At 37.8% G+C, this 22,751-nt stretch overlaps 1 protein-coding gene across 6 annotated transcripts in view; it reads right to left on the bottom strand.

The window, feature by feature from the left end:
* Window positions 1-22,751, bottom strand: part of TC2N (tandem C2 domains, nuclear) — a 44,672-nt gene that overhangs the window by 19,198 nt on the left and 2,723 nt on the right. For 2 of the 6 annotated variants that reach the window (XM_019462056.2, XM_019462059.2), the window contains exons 2-6: window positions 11,358-11,480; window positions 9,762-9,995; window positions 3,319-3,486; window positions 1,665-1,756; window positions 386-461 (exon numbers count right to left, since the gene is read on the bottom strand). In XM_019462056.2, coding sequence (XP_019317601.1) covers window positions 386-461; window positions 1,665-1,756; window positions 3,319-3,486; window positions 9,762-9,995; window positions 11,358-11,424 — 637 coding nt within the window. In that variant the 5' untranslated portion in view covers window positions 11,425-11,480. Of the gene's footprint in view, window positions 1-385; window positions 462-1,664; window positions 1,757-3,318; window positions 3,487-9,761; window positions 9,996-11,357; window positions 11,481-18,961; window positions 20,225-20,615; window positions 21,066-22,581; window positions 22,748-22,751 lie in introns of those variants that run through there. The other 4 variants (XM_053889708.1, XM_019462058.2, XM_019462060.2 and 1 more) reach the window with 4 other exon arrangements.

Below are 22,751 nucleotides of genomic sequence, written 5' to 3' on the forward strand. Positions count from 1 at the left end.
GTTTTATATCAGGGGAAGGCATGCTGTAAAAAGTGCCTGGCTTAAGAACTTAACCCAAGTATAGCATGAGATTTAAGTTAAAACTAAGATAAACTTTCCCACAAAAAAATGATATGGCTTTAATCCTATATGCTGCCGGAAGTTCCTTCACTAGTATACTTTATATCAAACAAACAAGATGTGTGCAACTGCTATGCCTTTTTTAAAGATGCATTCATGCCCGAACACAAAAAGTGGGCCATCTAATCTGAGTATTCATATGCCGGTAACATGGATACAACCATCTAGAGTTTTCCTTTTTTACCTTATCAACTATATGTTCAAATTACGACTCGGTAGAATTCATTCCCCTCAGAATATAAAAAGAAGGTTCTTTACTCCTTACCCAGGCTTCTGTTACTCCCCTGGGAGTTCTTCCTGGAAGAAGAGCTGCTAGGCACACTGGACAGGGAATCATGTCTCTACAGATAAAATTGGTCTCTAGTCAGATATCACACAGCAAAGTTCAAGGATCTGAAACTTATGCCCCAACTTCCCCACGCCCCCAGCATCAAACTGCATGCTAACCATCAACAGTGTCACTGGTCAGATAGTAAAGAGAAAGAAAAGCTTTCTGTGTGTGTTAACAGGAAAGTCTTAAAGAGCTTACTAGATCATACACGGGGAAAGCCTTTGCTGTCTGGGGTTTGGTTTTATAATAAGGAGGAAGAGATCACCGTTTACGTTCATACTTGAAAGTACAAGTAAAAATAAGAATATATCTGGAAGTGCCCTGTTACTTAAAAACTTGCAAAGTAGTGGTTATGAAAGCACAGTCCCTCTGAACCACCAACATCAACATCATCCAGGAATTTGTTAGAAATACAAACTCCGGCCCCAGTGCAGGGCTACTCAAAAGCTCTGGGGGTGAGGCCTGGCAATCTGTATTTTAACAAGTTCTCCAACCAATTCTGATACACATTAAAAAGTTGATGCTATGAAGAATTAATTCTGTAAAATATTAACTCCACTGAGGATGCTAAGGATTATTTAGAATACACTTCCATTTGAATAAAATGTATGCATATACATTCACATGGAAAAAAAGCCCGCAAGTATATGCAACAATATTTTCATAGCACTTTTATTCTCAGTTACAGGAATATAGGTGATTTGTCGTTTCACTTTGCTTAACTCTATCTTCCAATTTTTAATGATTACAATTTACTTATATTTTTAGAAGAAACTTTTTTAAACATCAAAAAGTTATTCCATTTAAAAAATAGGAGGATGCTGTGTTAATGTTAATTAGGCCCTATGTCTGAATAGAAATAGTATTTTTTATTTACTAGGTAGTTACGATCAACAAGGAAGGTTAAATCAATAAGCACTTTTAACCATACCGTTTTAAATTCCAACTGCCTTCAAGACTGCCTGAGTGTACACCAAGAGACATAAGATTCATTAAAAAGAAAACAAAAAAACAAAAAAACTACTGCCTTTTACTATTCAGCTGAGAGCTTCCTGAAATAATATACATGGGAAATGCCAAGTGTTAACTCTTCAGATATTAACATAGATTTATCTACAAAAGATTTATACATGTTGTTTCTAATGTAATTCACACATTTCTGAGTTTTTAGCTTGAAAATAAATTATCGTATACATTTATATAAGTAATTCACCTGGATGAACCGCTGGGATGAACTTGTAAGATCAAACATAGACTTGCTTAGCCCAGGGGAACTGGGAAGTTTGCTGGTCCTTAAATCACAAACTACGAATGGACATGGAAAAATGTCTTTACATTAAAGAAGAAACATTGGAATTTTACTTATTCACCATGAACTAAATCTCTGTTTAGTTCTATCTATCATGAATATTAATGCAATCGATTTAAGAGATAATAGTCTTCTTGGGGCACCTGGGTGGCTCAGTCGGTTAGGCATCTGATTCTTGATTTTGGCTCAGGTCATGATCTCATAGTTCCTGAGATGGAGCCCCAAGTTGGGCTCCGCACTGACAGCACAGAGCCTGCTGGGATTCTCTCTCTCCCTCTCTCTCTGCCCCTCCCCCACGTGCGTGTACACACCCGCTCTCTCTCTCTCTCTCTCTCTCTCAAAATAAACATGAGAAAAAAAACAAAAAACCTCTTCTAATAAAATTTAAAACTTTTTACAATTATTTTACTTTTGTTCCAAACAGAAACCAATATAAATCAAACAATACATTTTCACATCCACATCAACCATCAAGCAGGAAATATTCATTCTTTTTGCTTCATTACTCAATTCTATATCCCATAGGAATGATATAAGAGAACATAGGTCCTCTGTGCTAAATGCAATTCAACTATTTAATGAGTACTTATTACATTAAAAAAAAAATACTGAATTCCATGTGCTCCTGTATTTCTAGTCTATATTTCTAGCTTCTCTCCTAAATTAGGAGATTCTTAAAGAATGGAACTCTGTGATACTGTGTATTCTAACACAGTGCTGAAATAAGTATTTAAATAAATACTTCGGCTTTGTTTCCAGTACCTCACCCTGAATTCAGTTGTTGAGGTAGCTATATATAACATTAAAATCTTGAAAAACAGGATTTTATGAATCAGATATGTACATTTATAGCAGTCTAAAATTGATACAGTCCTCAAATATTAAACTGAGAAAATTCTATAATCATTTAGGCACTTTGTTTTTTTTAATTTTTTAACATTTATTTATTTTTGAGAGAGAGTGAGTGAGCAGGAGAGGAGCAGAGAGAGGGAGACACAGAATCTGAAGCAGGCTCCAGGCTCTGAGCTGTCAGCACAAAGACCGACGTGGGACTCGAACTCACAAACCATGAGATCATGACCTGAGCCGAAGTCAGATGCTTAACCGGCTGAGCCACCCAGGCACTCCTTATTTGGGCATTTTCTATTTTCTTTCTTTACATTTGTCATCTCATCATGAGTTTGTAAATTTATCATTTTCACTGAACAGAGCAGGAAAGAAAAAGCTAATAAATACCTGTTGTAGAATTTCTGAATAGGCAGATGATGTATAAAATACAGAAATAATCTGAAAATGAAACTTTTCAGAAAAGGACAAAGAAAATGGAACTTGGAACTCTCAATACACATAATTCATTAATCTTTCAATTTTTACATCAGATAGAATACCACAGAGAAGCCATAATGTTTTTCATATCACTTCTGAAGCCTTGCTTTTCTCTATCTTATTTTCTGTTCTTCATCATGAGAATCATCTCTCCCAGGGTCTTAGACTTTATTTGATTTCTACATTTGTTAAAGAGGAACACGAAAAGAAAAAACACAAAAAATGTTCATACCTGATCCATACAGTCTCGCTGCTTCTGAACGTGGAGGAAGGCGCCGGATCAAATCAGGTGAAATGTGCTGATACCTATAGCATGGGTTGTATACATCGTAGCTGGCTCCGTGCTGGGATGAACTGGAAAGTTCTACCTTTCGATCTCCGAAAGATGCTCTGGCAGATCCTGAAAGTAAGTGTTTCTACAGTTTTACCCTTTTCTTGAAGTTATTAACTAACAGCTGGTGTATCCAACGCAAGAGGAAGAAAAAAATTTTCCTCAAGTAATACTAAATCACATGTGCTTGGGATATAAAATAGAAATCCGCACATGTTTATTTACTGTGCTCTGCATGGAGCATCCTGCCAGGGATCAGCCATGAAACCTGCTCTCAAGACAGTCTGGTAATTTCTCTCTTGTGCTGTGGCATTTCTCTTTGCCCTATACACTCCTGTATTTTCCTGTATTTTTTTAATCTGAGTTTCCCTTTTCTTTTCTTTTTTTTTTTTACGTTTGTTGATTTTTGAGAGACAGAGCGTGAGTGGGGGAGGGGCAGAGAGAGAGGGAAACACGGAATCCAAAGCAGGCTCCAGGCTCCCAGCTGTCAGCACAGAGCCTGACGCGGGGCTCGAACCCACGAACCGTGAAATCATGAGCTGAGCCTAAGGTGGACACTCGATCAACTGAGCCATCCAGGCATCCCTGAGTTTCCTCTTGTTTTTCTACTTGCATAAAGAACATCTTTCAAGTAAAAAGAAGATCGTTTTTTGATGAAGACACAAAACATTTATAAAAACTGACCACATGCTGAGATATGCAGAGCAATTCCTTGGAAAGGCAGAAATCACAGTGTGCTCTCTAACCACGATATAATAAAGTTAGAAATCAACGAAAAGATTATTAGAAAATATTTACATGGAAACACAAAGGGCCTAGGATAACCAAACAAAAACAAACAAAAAAACGAAATCCACTTTAAGAAGTAAAACAAGATGGAAAGATCTGTGCTACTGAGTTTTAAGAACAGAACACTGGTACACAATAAAATCAGACTGAACAGAACAGAGGACCAGAAAGAGACACTGTTTTTATGGACATTAGATTTACAATCAATGCAGCACTGGATAAGAATGCAGAAAGAACAGTCTTTTCACTAAAAGGTGCTAAGACAATTGGATATTGATCCAGAAGAAAAAAACAACAACCTCATCCCAACTAAAAAAAATTCACAAAATATTAATTGCATGTGGATTGCGGATCTAAATTAAATGTTAAAGGCAAACCAATAAAACGTCTACATTTCAGTCAATTCATAAGAAAGTTTACACAGCCTTACGGCAGGCAAAACTTCTTAAATGCAACACAGCATTATTATAAAAAACATTTTTTAATAAACTGGACTACATTAAAAATTGAAATTTTCCATTTTTTGAGACCATCGAAGAGAGTGAAATGGTCACCCATAGAGTGGGAAAAGTTATGTGCAACACATATAACCAACAAAGGGCTTATATCCAGAATGTATACGGAACTCCCACAAATCAATAAGAAAAAGCAAGCCCCAAACAGAAATTGGCTGTAAGCCTCAAGCGGGCACTTCAGAAGAGAAGCCATCCAAATAGCCAAAACCATGAGTGAGTGCTCGATTTCATTAGTCATGAGGTAGACACACAAATGAAAACTCCAGTGAGATTCCACTACAAACTCACCAGCATGGGTTACAACTAAAAAGCCTGACAAAAGCAAGCGTTGACAAGAAATGGCACTCCTGCCGGAGGGAATATAAATGGAGGCAACCACTATGGAAAACAGTTTGGCAATTTCCACCAAGACTGAGGGAGACGTATGCCCTATGAAATGGCAGTGCCATTTGGGGACATACACACCACTGAAATGCCCGCACATGTGCACCAACAGACGAGTACAAGAACGCTCAGAGGCATTATTATCCGCCATGGCCAAAAACTGGAAAAAACTCAAATGCCCATTAACAGTAAAATGAACAGTAGTCTATATAGACTACATAAAAAGACCTTTTGTATGCTATGCAGAAACACTATACCACGCCATTTATAATAAATGAAAATAAATGTATTTTCTGTACAGATATTAAAACTGAAGCTACTGACAACACTTTGAGTGAAGCTCACAAAAATAATGCTGAATGAAAGGACCTATCATAAACAAAAGACCATATCTGGGTTGCTGCCAGTGCGTATTTGTTTACTCGAGTGGTGACCATACACGTGTCCTGCATTGGAGTAAATCACTGAGTTACATATTTCTGTTGTTCCTTTTTTCTACATGTGCATATTTCACAATTTAAAAAGGGTAAAACAATAGATCAAGTTCCTTTCAAAGTTAAGAATCACACTGGAAATAACACAGAGGCATAAAGTTTTTAAGCGTTTAAATTATTGCCATCTTTTCATTCTTTTTGTCCCATTTCAAATAGAACCCAGAGTATAAACCAATATTTTCTGAATTGAGCTAAACAATAAAACAGGTGGCTTCACACTGAGTTCAGAAAAGAAAAATAAAATATGGGGTTATGAGGTGAGATCTTATCCTCACCCCCGTTCAAATAGCTATGTGTGCAATCCAAGCATAATACATAGGCAGAGGGGCGCCAAGAGGGGGTTCTGATGCCAGAGAGCTTTGTTAAGGAGCCTGTGCACCTTATAAGCTAACCCTTAAATCATTCAGCACACAAACACTGCTACAAGTCTGTTTATGGTAACAAGAATATGCTGTCAGGAGTAGTAGTACCAAAAATGACTCACTACCTTTATGGGCTATACCTAAAAAAGAATATTCTGATTTCATTTTTCCTTTACAGAATTCCAATTCTCCTCTCAAACAGTATACAGTGATATTATTTTTAAAGCTCAAAAGGCATGTTTCTCAATTTACAGAACCACAGTGCTATAAATATAAAACGAAATGCAAAGTAACATTTACTTTACACCTCTCGAAAGCTCTATTTAAAATTTCAGTATTTATTCAAAACACATTCTCTTAATGGATAGGTAGATAAGAGACAGAGCAAGTGCAGTAAGATGTTAACGATGGGATCTCTGGGTTACAAAGCAGTAATCTATGGCTGTCATCAGACACATCGGTAAGTAAGAAATGAAACAAAACACAATCCGAATACTTGAAACATAAGTTTCGTCATTACTGACAGCGCTCTGTCCTGTCTTCTTCTCAAAATTTCCTTGTCAACCCATCATTCACAGGCACATACACATACAACCTGCGCATGTCTGATTTCTATAATTAGGCACCAAGAATACTTTCTTGACTCTGATGATTTTCTCTCCAATATAATAAAAATCAGATGGCTTTACCACATCTTCATTGAGCCTATAATTTAAGTGTAAACCAATTTCCCACTCATTCAAACCAAAAAGCAATCTGTTTTCTAGTGATTTAATGAAAAGACAAAAGAAAAATTATCACATATTGCTAGGTAGGTATTTCTCATTTTTATTATGAAAATAATACATAAAATACCCTAAATGTTTTAAGAAGACAAAATTGATTAAACAAATTATGGCACATCTATAGATTTCATACTATGGGGCCATTAAAAAGCAATGAGTATGAAAACATGTTCACAATGTGTGATAGGAATAAAACAGATTACAAAACTGTTTATATGGCTTAATCTCAATGCTGTTAACAAGCACAAGAAAAGGAGAAAGACCAATTATCAAGGTATCCTGTGACACAAAGCTTTTAAACACTGTTTGTGAGAGATACAACTGATATGTGTAAAACAAGGTGGTGGGCCAGGCACAGGGTTCCTCTTTCCTTGTTTCTCTAAAAGAAAAAAAGAAAGGATGGATGGATGGATGGATGGAAGGAAGGAAGGAAGGAAGGAAGGAAGGAAGGAAGGAAGGAAGGAAAAAACGAAGGAACGAAGGAAGGAAAAAAGATCCCTCCTACCAAACCCAACTCTCCTATAGATAACAACAGTACACTGTAGACCAAAAACAAAATGAACAAAAACCCTGAAGGGACTGGACAGTGATCAAAAGCAGGGCAGATTCTGGAGAGCACTGACTCTTGGAAGAAAGGGAACAGGGCCGCCTGTTTTAATGACTGTTAGCCTGAGGGCAAGCCAAAGTTGGTGCTGCACAGGGCGGATAAACTCCAACAGAAAAATCCACACTCTTTCTGGCCTGAAGAACCAGAGGGCGGAGTTCAGAGCAACCACAGCTGCTAGAAAGCAAGGTGGGAATCTTGGAAAGGAGAAAGTTCCAAATTCTGTGAATACAGTCTGCTCAAATATCTGGCTGATCCCTGAGCCACACATATATGGGACGGACCCCAACTAAGGATACATGGGGCACCTGGGTGGCTCGGTCAGTTGAGCATCTGACTTTGGCTCAAGTCATGATCTTGCATTCGTGGGTTCAAGCCCCACGTCGGGCTCTGTGCTGACAGCTCAGAGCCTGGAGCCTGCTTCTGATTCTGTCTCCCTCTCTCTCTCTCCCCTTCCCCTGCTCATTCTGGCTCTGTCTCTCAAAAAATAAAATAAAACATTAAAAAACAAAAATTTAATAATTTAAGAAAAGATACAAAAACTAAGCTAAGAGCTGCCACCAAAGACCCAGAATTTGCAGCATAGTCTAACTAAGTTAATCACCTATTTAAAAAAAAAAACCCTCTCAGAGTAATATAATATGATTCTAAAGTGTCTACAACAAAACACCCCACATCCAGAATATAATCCAAAATTACTCCATACACAATGAAACATGAAAAGTTGACCCACTTTCAAAAAAGAAAAGAAAAGCACAGAATCCACACCTAAGTGACTCAGATGTTAGAATTACCAAAGATGCTAGAGTCCAAAGACATAAGAGAAAATAAGCTCACAATAATGAAAAAAAAAAGAAAATGAAATCACAGCCAAAGAATAGAATCAATCTACAAAAAAAGAACTAAATGTAAATTCAACAACTGAAAAATATAATGTCTAAAATAAAAATTAACTGGATGAGCTTAACAGCTGCATGGAGATGACAGAGGAAAGAGTGAACTTGACAGTCAATAATACCCAATCTTGACAGAGGGGGAAAAAAGTTGAACAGCAAAAAAAAAAAAAAAAAAAAAAAAAAAAAGTCTCAGAGGCACATAAAAGAATATAAAAAGGTCCAACATGTGTCTAATTGGAATCCCAAAATGAGAAGAGAAAAAGGATGGGAGGTGCCTGGGTGGCTCAATCAGCTAAGTGTCTGACTTTGGCTCAGGTCATGATCTCACGGTTTGTGGATTCAAGCCCCACATCGGGCTCTGTGCTGACAACTCAGAGCCTGGAGTCTGATTCAGATTCTGTATCTCCCTCTCTCTGCCTGTCCTCTGCTCATGCTCTGTCTCTGTCTCTCAAAAATGGATAGATGTCAAAAAATTTTTTTAAAAAGAAGAGAAGAAGGATGGGGCAGAAAAGACTATTTGGAAAAATATTCTAGATTTTGGCAGGAGTCTGGATTACACTGTTAGATGCGTTTAACCAAACTCAACAAATACAAACTTAAAACTTAGGTAGTTCATTATGTATAACGTTTATATCAAAAGAAGAAAACTATAAACAGATACGGAACTCTAATAAATTACATATATGCTTAAGTATTTAGAAGTATATTAATGTCTGCAATTTACTTCGAAATGTGTTCTTCACCCATGCCCCACTCAAAGAGGATTAATAATGGATAGATCAATAGACAGACATGTGATTAATTTTGGTAAAATATTAACAACAGATTCTATGTGGTGGACATTCACCATTATAGTCTTTCAACTTTTCTGTGTGTTTGAAATGTTTCATAATAAAACTTTGAGGTGGGTGGGGGGGACACTGTGAGAGTGTTTCAATGGACCGAAGCAAATTATTTTTAAAATACAAGAGTTACATGTTGTTTCTTCTTACCATTACTCTCTTGGCCTCTAACAACATCAACCAAAATCTACCCAATGACTATTTCATTCAAGTGGCTATTGAGACTGGGTCATGTAGTGTAGTGGTGAAGAAAGACTACTCCATTGCTTCCTTTCTTCTCTTTACACCAAATTTTAGAAGATAGAAAATAAGAACTATCCTCAAACAAAAAAAATTTAAGAACGCTTTCTATATTTACTGATCAAATAAAAACAAATTCCTCATTTTCTTTCCAGACGTGTTAAAGATAACTGAGATATTACATGATTCCTTTCAAAAAGGACACATCTATACACAGATGTGTTGAATGTGATCAGATTTCATAATGAGATCTTTCAAAAATATTATACATTAAGTTCCTCTACAGAAAGAGCAAAACATATAAGAAACAAAATATAAAATTTATATATAAAAGGATTTTATATCTTTAAACATATGAAAGAACAAAATAACAGAAACAATAGCATTTAAACGCTACATGTTGATTTTTAAATCCTGCCATTTTATTGTTTACCTTCCAGTTCTTCCAGATGCGAAGGAGTTCCTTGTACCCTGGGCTGAATATAAGATAACTTAAACTTGGGCACCACAAATGGTACCTCTTTGCCATCAGACGGTAATTTGGAAAGTAAATAATCCTCAGTACAGCCAACCTGAGGCTTTACCGAGACAGAAGTCAATGGAGGTACACAGACAGTGGTATTCTGACATTCTGGGACTGTTGCTTTAAAGTCTCTTTCTGTGGAAACTACATATAAAAGAAGAAAAAAAGAAAAGAAAAAGAAAAATCACAAATATGAATGTAGAGTTATATATAATAATCTAAAGTTACCATGCTTTGGTACTTACTTAATCTTCTAGAAGAAACTGCTGATAGAAAAACTACCACTTCTAGGTCCTATCAAGCACTTCTGGAATCTACATTAATTCTGTCCAGGCAATATTTGCAAAATTAACATACCATTGCCAAAGTATATTAACTTATCATAATGGTAAAAGCAGTTTTTAAAGAAACTCATTCCCACAAAAAGAGTTCACAGATGGAAAATAAGTTTATTTTGTAGTTAATTCCACAATACTTTCAAGTAAAAGCCAGGCATTTAAAAATACTGCCAACGAAGCAATTCTTGTTGTCAGAACTAGTGGTTAATATCGGTCTTAAATATATAAAGCAATTCTGAAGAGAAGCTAAAGGTCTCCCAAGTCTCCAAAAATCTTTACTGAATCACAAAATAAAATGTATTTTTACCCTAATACACTAGCAACTCTCCCTGTATTAGCTTCTGTGACCTATTTTGTCCTTGGTCTCAAATTATATGTGTTTCCTAAGCTGGCGACTTAGGCTGGGGAGGTAAGGGACACCCAGAGTTCATCTTTATGTATGAGCGGTGTTGTCTGTCGACTGGATGGAAGTACAACTACTACTGTGCAGGAATTTGGGAGATGTTTTAATGCAAAAAGAAGCCTTCCTATTCAAATATACTAGGGAGCTATGCTCCAGACAATGAAACACAAGAAAAAGCCAAAGACAAATAAAGTTCCAGTCATAACTCTGAAGAAAATGAAGAGACCATTAAATAGAAAGGGAAATCTCCAGAAGTCCTTCATAAATATGGGGTCTTCATGAAATAATGGGTCTCTTCTCCGTTAGTCATTCATTTGTGAAAGGCGTTTTTTAACGCATTGTCATCAACTAGAACTATCTTTATTCGAATTAAAACATTTGCCCGAGTATACTGTCCCCAAACACACTCAACAGTTCTCTTCTCTCCCTGCCTTCGCCTGTGCAATTTCATCCACCTACTACTAACCGTCGTGTCCAATCTTCACCTTCTCTGACTTTCTTCTTCCCACGCAGTTGCTGAAGTCCTCTTCAGACTCCCATGCCGAATGCCATCTTCTCAGTGGTCATGTCCCAGGGTGTCCGCCGGGTTGAATTTGTCTCTTATGCCCCAGGGTACCTTATTACTTACCTGGTGTGCCTTACATTTATGTCTGCTTCCCCCATGATGTCAGGAAATATTTCTCATTTATCTTTATATTACAAAATGCCACAAATAAAAAAGATATTAAATAAATGTTTGTTGATGTAAAAAGAAGCCAAACTCACAATTGTGCTTTTCTGTTTCACCATAGAAACATCCTCTACAGCAGCTCTTTAGAAATTCTGTTGCCATTACATACAATTTCTAACAGTCAGCAATTGATACAAACTTCCAATTTCAGTATCAATCTGTTGGCAGAACAGAAAACAAGTTAACATGATCAGGCTTAATGCGTTAGGTATCACTAAACAAATCATATTATCTGTCTTTCTAAGATGTAATGAGGAATACAAAGCAAAAATGTTTCAAGGAAGATAGATTTTTTATCTTATATATAATTTTGTATAAGCTAGGCTTCTTATAAGTTATTAAAATGAGATACTCAAAAATCACTAGATGAAAAATCTCAATGTTAAACCTGAAAAAAAGGGAAAATTCCACTCTCAGTCTTCTTTTTTGCCAGGTATACCCAAATTAATGCCCAAGCAAAATTTGCAAGAAAATATGGCACTCATAAAAAGTTTGAGAAAAATTTTCACTTCCTCCAAATCAATTCTTTTAGTAATCCAAAGGTCCTATAAATGGAGCCAATATACAACTTCATACTTTATAAGTTGGTTTAACATTTAGAATTACACCAACAGAAAAATATATCTTAAACACTGTATTACAAATCAAAACCACACTCAGATATCACCTCACACCAGTCAGAGTGGCCAAAATGAACAAATCAGGAGACTATAGATCCTGGAGAGGATGTGGAGAAACGGGAACCCTCTTGCACTGTTGGTGGAAATGCAAACTGGTGCAGCCACTCTGGAAAAGTGTGGAGGTTCCTCAGAAAATTAAAAATAGACCTACCCTATGACCCAGCAGTAGCACTGCTAGGAATTTACCCAAGGAATAGAGGAGCACTGATGCATAGGGGCACTTGTACCCCAATGTTTATAGCAGCACTCTCAACAATAGCCAAATTGTGGAAAAAGCCTAAATGGCCATCAACTGATGAATGGATAAAGAAATTGTGGTTTATATACACAATGGAGTACTACATGGCAATGAGAAAGAATGAAATATGGCCCTTTGTAGCAACGTGGATGGAACTGGAGAGTGTTATGCTAAGTGAAATAAGCCATACAGAGAAAGACAGATACCATATGGTTTCACTCTTATGTGGATCCTGAGAAACTTAACAGAAACCCATGGGGGAGGGGAAGGAAAAAAAAAAGAGGTTAGAGTGGGAGAGAGCCAAAGCATAAGAGACTCTTAAAAACTGAGAACAAACTGAGGGTTGATGGGGGTGGGAGGGAGGGGAGGATGGGTGATGGGTATTGAGGAGGGCACCTTTTGGGATGAGCACTGGGTGTTGTATGGAAACCAATTTGACAATAAATTTCATATATTAAAAAAAATAAATAAAGAGAAGCAAAGAAAAAAAAATAAAAGGTGATTGCCATAAAAAAATAAAAATAAACACTATTACACACACACACACACACAGTTATCAGCTAAGTCACATATAACATATAAGATGGAAATAAAAGGAGTCTGTCTTATTTTTTTTAAGATTTATTTTTAAGTAATATCTACACCCAGTGTGGACTTGAATTTATAACCCCAAGATCAAGAGTACTGTGCTGCATCGACTGAGCCAGCCAAGCGCCCTGGGAGTCTGTTTTAAATTTACCAGGAACTTAAGTTTGTATTAAGAACTTTATGTCCAATTGCCCACCTTGGGCTCACGGACTTTATTCCAAATGCACTCTCTTCATTTATGCCTACTTAAACTCTGTACATTTTTCATAGGAAATTCCAATGTATACAAAAGATGATAAAATGATGTAAGAAAATCCCTATCGCCCAGATGAAAGAGTTATCAACTCACAGCAAATCCTAATTCATCTCTACCTTCCCACTTCCGTTTCTGGGATCTGTAAGTAACAAATCTGCTGACTTTACTTCCTTTGTGTGGGTGTACTGACACTGTGCCTTCAATCAAAACGACCCCGGGGGGTTTTCATTTCCCCAAAGTGGGAGCTTGGATGATGAGGGAACTAACTACCTGCAGACCCCTGCGGGTGGCTTGTACCTCCTCATTCAGCAGGTCATAATCTGCAAATTCTTAATCCAATACACTAGCTCCAGCTTCCAAATACAGACACCAACAAAGTATTTGTTAAAATGCCAATCTGATAGGAAAGAAATGATATCTTGTGTTGTTTTAATTAGCATCTCTTTTACGTGAGGTTGGGCACCTTTTCATATAAGGCTAATCTGTATTTGTTTCTATGAACTCACTGTTCATTACCTTTTTTGCCCATCTTTCTATAAAGCTATTGGTCCTTTTCTGCCTCAGTTTTAGAGGATTTTTATATAGTTGAGAGATTAATGCGTTGTCCATGATATAAGTGGCAAGCATTCTTCCAGTCTGTCATTGTCTTTTTGAGGTATTTTCTGCCTTGTGTGTGTGTGTTGGGGGGGGGGGGGGGGAGGGGGCGTGGGGGGGATGTGTGTGTATATATATACACACATAAAAACATACATGAATGTGTGAATACACATACACGTAGTTATGGTTACCTAAGTTTTCCCTCTTTGTTTCTGGATTTGGACTCACAGGAAACTTTTCCTCATACATAGGTCATAAAAGACTTTACCCATGGTCTTTTCTAATACTTAGTATGGTGCTACTTTCTATATTAACACCCCAGTGTACATACAGTATGAGAAGTAGATTCAATCCCACCTTTCCCAGTTGGCTATTCCAGTATCACAAACACCATTTATTTAAAATTCTGTATTTTCTCCAATGATTTTAGAATGCTGCCTTTATTATAGACTGAACTTCCACATATAATTGAGATATTTATATATTTTCTATTCTCTTCAACTGGACTGTCTTTTCCTGTAACACATTTTAAAGTGCAGGGGCACCTGGGTGGCTCAGGTGGTTAAATGTCCAACTTCAGCTCACCTCATGATTTCGTGGTCCATGAGTTTGAGCCCGGTGTTGGGCTCTGTGCCCAACAGCTCAGAGCCCGGAGCCTGCTTCAGATTCTGTGTCTTCCTCTCTCTCTGCCCCTCCCCCCTCTCAAAAATAAACATTAAAAAATAAAAAATAAAATGATAATGGCCTATAGTAATATGCTCTCATATGCAGCAGGGCTGGCCCCCCCAACCTTACTGTTCTTTAATTTCAAGGTTTTCCCAGGTTTCCTTGCTTGTCTGTTCTTACTAATGAACTTTATAATCTGTCTAGCCCCAGGAGGAAAAATCTAATGGTACTTTTGCTGGGATTCTGTTATATTTATAAATGATTTTAGAAAAAAAACTGACATTCTTAAGATGTTGTGCATGCCTACCCAGAACATTTGTTCTAGTCTGTGTTTGTATTTTGAAAAACTTTTTTTAGCATTTATTTTTTTTTTTTTTTTGAGACAGAGAGAGACAGAGCATGAACAGGGGAGGGTCAGAGAGAGAGGGAGACACAGAATCCGAAATGGGCTCCAGGCTCTGAGCTGTCAGTACAGAGCCCGACGCGGGGCTCGAACTCACGCACTGTGAGATCATGACCTGAGCCAAGGTTGGACGCTTAACCGACTGAGCCACCCAGGCACCCTGTGTTTGTATTTTGAAGAGTTTTTGTAGTTTTTCTCATGTAAATGCAGAACTTTTCTTGTTAAGTGTATGCTTTTAAGATCTGTTTGGCTATCAGCAACGGCATCTTTTCTTCCATTATATCTTGTAACTGATTTGTTTTAAAAATTGATACATTTTCAAAATCCCTTTTTTAGCTCTAGTTAAAAAAAAACATTTTAATGTTTATTTATGAGAGAGAGAGAGAAAGGGACAGAGTATGAGTGGGGGAGGGGCAGACCGAGAATCCAAAGCAGGCTCCAGGCTCTGAGCTGTCAGCACAGAGCCCAATGCGGAGCTAGAACCCACAAGCTGGAAGATCATGACCTGAGCTGAAGTCGGACGCTTAGGAGCTCAAACCCACAAGCTGGGAGATCATGACCTGAGCTGAAGTCAGATGCTTAACCAACTGAGCCACCCAAGTGCCCCTAGCCCTAGTTTAAAGGATGTATTCCTTGACCACTCAGGTCATACTGAATTCTCTCATTTCTAAACATCCAGTGAACTTAAAAAAAAAAAAAAAAAAAAATATATATATATATATATATATATATATATATATATATATATATTTTCTTGACATTTATGATACTTGTTCTCTCTCCCCTTCTAAAATATAAACTTTTCAGAAACAATATTATACTTACTTTCTACTTATCACTCAGCACCCTATATGATACTGGGAACATAGGAGGAACTCAGCAAATATATAGTTGATCGACAAGGGAACAAAGTATAACTACCTCACATAAAAACTCCTAATGAACTCATCAAACCACATTTCTGACCCCCGGCCAGACTGCAAATACTTTACATTAATCATGAAAGGAATGTGGGAGGACTGGTTAAAAACCATTACTGCTTCTCAAAGGTCCTCAAAGTTGATGGCCTTGAGTCATCCAAAATGAACTGGGGACTATGGGGGAGGGATGCAGAAAAGAAAACAACTTTATGTGAATATGAATAAGGCAGATAGATGGGGCACCTGGGTGGCTCAGTCAGTTAAGCTTCTGACTCTTGTTTTCGACTGAGGTCTTGTTTTCGGCTGATAGCACGGAGCCTGCTTGGGATTCTCTCTTTCCATCTCTCTCTGCCCCTCCCCAGTTCATGTGTTTGTTCGTTCTCTCTCTCTCTCTCTCTCTCTCTCTCAAAAGTAAATAAAAACTTAAAAAGAAAAAGAAGGCAGATAGAGTTTGCATGACAGACTACTGGAGAGTAGAGAGGTACACACAGAGACAACCACAGACCTCAGCAAAGCCTCCCCCTACCCCCCAGGATTCAGCCGGGCACTGCTCAGAGCATGCACACAAGCAAATTGCACAAGACTGGGCAAAGACCACCAGAAAAGATTACAAAAACCATACCATCTCTCGCCAAGGTCAGGACTCATGTCTGTTCCCACCAACCAAACTGGGATAACCTCATAATTCACAGGACATTGGGTAGAATACTTAGAAGGTCTTGCCTCTGTGGGGTAATAAATAGCCCTAACTAAATGCTAGTCTGCTTTCCAACCAACAAATTTAAAAAGCAAGACTCAAAAGGATCAAACCATTTTCAAAAAAAACTATGTCCTGGGGTACCTGGGTGGCTCAGCTGGCTAAACACCTGAGGACTTTGGCTCAGGTCATGATCTCATGGTTCATGAGTTCGAGCCCTGCATCTGCTGTCAGCACAGAGCCCGCTTCAGATCCTCTGTCACCCTCTCTCCCTGTCCTACCCCCACTGGTTCTCTCTCTCTTTCAAGATAAACAAACAAATATGTCCCAAAGCAAAAAATACTTCTAAAAATCTAAAACTATCCAGCACACAAGGTAAAATTCACAATATCTGGCATCCAATAAAAAAATGACCAAACATGCAAAAAGGAAAAAAAAAAAAAAACCATTGAGAAAAATCAACCAACTGGAACCACACAGAAATACATGGACAGTTAGACTTTAAAACATTTCTGACACTGTATGTTCAAAAAGTTAAGAAGTCACATGATAGATACAAAAAAGATGCAACTTCTAAAAATGAAAATTATAGTATCTGAGGTAGAAGATACACTGGATGAGATTAATAGCAGATTAGATATTGCAAAAGAAAAGATTAAAGACCTTAAAGGCACAGGTAGAGAAACTACCCAAAATGAAACAAAGAGAAAAAAGAACAAAGACAAAATAAAAAGAACATCTATGACCCATGAGATAATTTCCAGCAGCCTAATAAACGTGTAATTGAAATCCATGAAGCAGATGGGGGGAGGCAGAAAAAATATTTGAAGAAATGCTAAAAATTTTCACATTTGATAATTACCAACCACAGATCTAAGAACCTCAACAAACACTAAGCATAGGAAGTATGAAGAAAACTATGCCAAGACACATCACAATAACATGGCTCAAAGCCAGTGATAAAGAGGAAATTTCAAAAGCAGCTGGAAAAAAGGAAGGACTTGTATTTTACTTCATTAAATATAGCCTATCATAATTTTGTTTGTTTGTTTTTTGAGAGAGAGGGGCAGAGGGAGGAGAGAAAGAATCCCAAGCAGGCTCCGTGCTACCAGCATAAGCCTGACGCGGGGCTCGATCCCATGACTGAGATCATGACCTGAGTGAAAAATCAGGAGTCGGATGCTTAACTGATTGAGCCACCCAGGTGCCCTGAGCCCATCCTAGTTGTTTTAATAGTCCATAAGTAGTAATTCCAATATGTAAGCTTTTGTAAGTTTACTTCTTATCATCTGTTGTTTCTGCTGACTCTTGTTCAGGCTGTCTTATTTCCTGTGCACTTGGTTATCTTTGACAAATTATTCAGTGACTTTGAAACTTTATTCGCAGAACTTTTTAGAGACAAAGATAAAAATACACTGCCACAGAGAATATCTGCATTTGTTTACCATATTATTTTAAATTCACATTGACATATAACCCAATTTAAAAATGGGCAAAGGATGTCAATAGACTCTCTAAAGAAATACGACAGATAAATGACCAATAAACAACATGAAAAGGTGCTTAACATCAGCAGTAATGGGAAATGCAAATCAAAGCCACGAGATACCAATCCACATACATTGAGGACGGCTATAACCAAAAAGACAGACAAAAACAAGTGTTGACAAAGATCTAGAGAAACCGGAACCCTCCAAGATTATTGGGGAGAATAAAAACTGGTGCGGCTGCTTTGGGAAATGGTTCGGGAGTTCCTCCATGGAATTACCATACGACCCAAGAATTCCACTCCATAGATAACAGCTATGAGAATGAAAACTATATTTCCATACAAAAATTGTACACAAATGCTCACGGCAGCATTATTCATAATAGCCAAAAAGCGGATACAACCCAAATGTCCATCAACTAACAAACAGAAATACTAAAACAAAATATGGTAGAATCTTATTCAGCCATTAAAACGAATCAAGTACTGGGGCGCCTGGGTGGCTCGGTCGGTTAAGCGGCCGACTTCGGCTCAGGTCATGATCTCGCGGTCCGTGAGTTCAAGCCCCACGTCAGGCTCTGTGCTGACAGCTCAGAGCCTGAAGCTTGTTTCAGATTCTGTGTCTCCCTCTCTCTGACCCTCCCCTGTTCATGCTCTGTCTCTCTCTGTCTCAAAAATAAATAAATGTTAAAAAAAATTTTTTTTAATAAATAAATAAATAAATAATAAAAAAAAATAAAACGAATCAAGTACAGATTCATGTTACCAAACAGATAAACCTTGAAAACATGCTAAGTGAAAAAGGCAAGACACAAAAGGCCATGTATTGTATAATTTCATTTACATGAAATTCCCAGAATAAGCAAATCCATAGAAATAGAAAGCACATTAGTGATCTCCAGAGATTGGGGGAAAACGGGGAAATGAGAAGTGACTGCTAATGAGTACAGGTTTCTTTCCGGGGGAAAAAATGGTCTAGAATTAGTGATGATGGTTGCACAACTTTGTGAATATATGAAAAACCACTGAACTGTACACTTCAAAAGGGTGAATTTTATGGTATGTGAATTGTATCTAAAGAAAAATAAGATATTAAAAAAATTACATCTTGGAATTTTTTGGGGACCACCAAGGTGATGTGAACCACCTCTCTACCACCGTCCATGGTTACAACTTTCCAAGGACACGTTTTCTTCTCCTGTTTCACTTGGCGTCAAGGCAACTTTCCTTGTGGTTCCCTAAAAGAGGTAGAGTGAGTTTTAGTCCTTGAAGCCACAGACCTTTGGGATTTCCAGAACTAGAGGCAGAGACTCTCTTGTTAGCTTACTTTGAACGAGCCCTAGGCTGACTTCTAACTACGCCTCCTGTCCTGCAAATCCACTGAATTCTTAATCAAACCTAATCAAGTCTCCCCAGTTTAGCAAATGCACTCAGAGCAAATAAGAATTAAGGGCTCCTTTAGTCTCTGATTTTCAGCTTTCTCTTTGATTTTGGCATATTAATTCATAAGTACCTTTTTTAAAAATTGCACTGCAGCATTCTTAGCTATTTTCAGTGTGAAAGTTTTTCCAAATCTTAACTATATTCCCAAAATGAAAATTCTCTATTTACTTTTCAAGTTAGAATGAACTCTAATGAGTTAGGACAGGATCTGCAAAAACAAAAAGCCTGATATAGTCTACATTAAAGTAGCTTCAGTATTCCTTGTGACTTCAGCTGATTACAGTAGATATTTAAGATTTAAAATATATTCCAATGAAAGTTTACTTTAGAAAAAAATTAATTTGAGGGGGAGTCTAGTTTTAAAAGAATTGTAAGTAGGTGACTCCTTCTCTTAGGTATCAAGGCTCTTTACACAATTAAAGTAAATATGATTGCAGCAAGAATACACAAAGAGACCAAAGAAAGATTAGTCCAAAAACATACGCACACATATATGGAAACTTGGCATATGATGCGTATAGATCCGTAGGAGGAAAACCAGAATGTTCAATAAATGATGCTAGGAAAAACTGATTAGCCGTCTGGAAAATAAATGAAACTGGACCCCCACTTCACATGACACAAATATCAATCACATATGGATTAAAGACGTAAATACAAAAGGCAACACTATTTTAAAGCTTTCAGAAGAAAATATAAGACTACATCTTTCTAACCTCAAGGAAGAGAAAAATGTGTTAAGCAAGATGCCAAGGGGCACCTGGGTGACTCAGTTGGTTAAGTGTCTGACTCTGGATTTCGGCTCAGGTCATGATCTCAAAGTCGTGAGATTGAGCCCTGCTTGGGGCTTTGCACTGAGTGTAGAGCCTGCCTGGGATATTCTCTCTCGCTCGCTCGCTCACTGTCTCTCTGCCCCTCTCCCACTCACAGGCGCACACACACTTTCTCTCTCAAAATAAACAAATAAACATTAAAAAAAAAAAGCCAAAGCTTAAAAACAAAAAGATGCCAAAAGCATACACCATAAAGACAAAGTTTGAAACACTCAAGTACTCTAAACTATAGAATACATCTATCAAAAACCATATAAAGTAAAAGACAAGCCACTTGCTGGGGAGAAGATATTTCCCACATGCATAACCAATAAGACTCAGTACCATAAATAAATAAATGCAACTTCTAGAAGGAGATTTTTTTAAGTCAAAAAAATAGGCAAAAGACATAAACAGACATAACAGAATTGTGGAACATCTGACATCATCAGTAATTAAGGAAATGTAAATTCAACGTTCAATGGAGGACCATTTCTCACCTACCAGATTGTCGAAAAGAAACAATTCAGATCATTACAAATGTTGTTGTACAAACGTCTCAAATGTTGAGGAAGGGAACAAGGTGAACATTGAACACACTGCCTGTGGAAGTATAAACTGGTATAACCACTTTGCAAAACAATTCAGTATGGGGGCACCTGGGTGGCTCAGTCGGTTAAACGTCTGACTCTTGGTTTCCGCTCAGGTCATGAACTCACCATTTGTGAGACAGATGCCCGGGTGTGGCAGTGCAGATAGACCACACTGCCAGAGTAGAGCCTGCTTGGGAGTCCCTCTCTCTCTCCCTCTCTCTCTCTGCCCCTCCCCCACTCACGCTCACATTCTCTGTCAAGGAAAAAAAAAATTCAGTATGTTCTAGCAAAACTGAAGATCCACAACTCTACTTCTGGGCAAAGAGACATGCGTCAGAATGGCCATAACAAAACAGCTCTTAGCGGCAAAGAGTGAAAATTAAATTAAAAAAAAAAAAAAAAAAAGAAAATGGAAAATATCCCTAAACATCCATTAACAGAAAAACGGATAAACAGCAGTCAAGTCATACAATGGAATGATATAGAGCAATAAAAAGTAAATGAACTGTAACATAGCAACATCAATGAATCTCATAAATATAATATACCAAAAAAAAGTAGCAGCATGGAAAGAGAGAGACACAGTCAGGGCTTTGAAAATATTCATAAGTATTGTTTCTTTAAAATTTTTTTTCATGTTTATTTTTAAGAGACAGAGACAGAGACAGAGTGTGAGTGGGGAAGGGGCAGAGAGAGAGGGAGACAGAGAATCCAAAGCAGGGTCCAGGCTCTGAGCTGTCAGCACAGAGCCCAACGTGGGGCTCGAACTCATGGCCTGTGAGATCATGACCTGAGCCAGAGTCAGACACCCAACTGACTGAGCCAGCCAGGTGCCCCAATAAGTATTATTTCTAAAGCATGATATGAGTACAGGGGCATTTGTTTTATTTGTATTCTCTAAATCTATAGCTGTGTGAAAAGTACTATTTTGTACATATGAAATAATTTCTCATTTAAAAATTAAGTAAATGCATGGCTGTGGTTGAAAACATGAAAATTACAGAAAACTATATGAAGAAAATAAAAATTATCAATAATCCCATCACCCTGAGATAACTACAGTATTTAAAAGAAAAAATATATTTAGCATATCTTTTTCCACTATTTAAAAAAAAAATTTTTAATGTTTTTTTATTTTTGAGAGAGACACAGAGCACAAGCAGGGGAGGGGCAGAAAGAGAGAGACAGACAGAATCTGAAGGAGGCTCCAGGCTCCGAGATGTCAGCACAGAGCCAGATGCGGGGCTCCAACCCACAAACCGCGAGATCATGATCTGAGCCGAAGTTGGATGCTTAACCGACTGAGCCACCCAGGCACCCCATCTTCCACTATTTTTATTTATTTGTTTACAGCTTTATTGAGGTACTTACAGTAAATTATACACATTTAAAAAGGTTTTTTTTAATTATGTTTATTTACTTTTGACAGAGAACGAGAGGGGGAGGGGCAGAGAGAGAGGGAGACACAGAATCCGAAACAGGCTCCAGGTTCTGAGCTGTCAGCACAGAGCCCCACGAGGGGCTCAAACTCACAGACCGTGAGATCATGACCTGAGCCGAAGTCGGAAGCTCAACCGACTGAGCCAGCCAGGCATCCCTATACATATTTAAAATGTATAATTACATGAGTCAAACATATGTATACACTGGTGAAAGCATCTTCACAACCAAGAAAATGAAGGGGTGCCTGGGTGGCTCAGTCGGTTAAGCGCCCAACTCTTGATTTCGGCTCAGGTCATGATCTCACTGTTCATGAGATCGAGCCCTGTGCGGGGCCTGCTTGGGATTCTCTCTTTCTGCCCTTCCCTCCACCCCCATCTCCATTCTCTCTCTCAAAATAAATAAACAAAAAAAAAAAAGAAAATGAACACACTCACCATTCCCAAAAGTTTCCTCACACCCCTTTCCAGTCCTTTTCCTTTGCACCCACCCTCTGTTGTCTGTTACTTTAGGCTACTTTGCATTTTCTAGGATTTTGTCAGGTTTGAACACACTTTATGCATATGTCACACTTTACTTGACACTGACAGGTTTCCCAAAATGCTTT

This window comes from Panthera pardus, unplaced genomic scaffold, assembly GCF_024362965.1.
Source record: "Panthera pardus isolate Hobbes unplaced genomic scaffold, ASM2436296v1 HiC_scaffold_24, whole genome shotgun sequence".
Classification (NCBI taxonomy): Eukaryota; Metazoa; Chordata; class Mammalia; order Carnivora; family Felidae; genus Panthera; species Panthera pardus.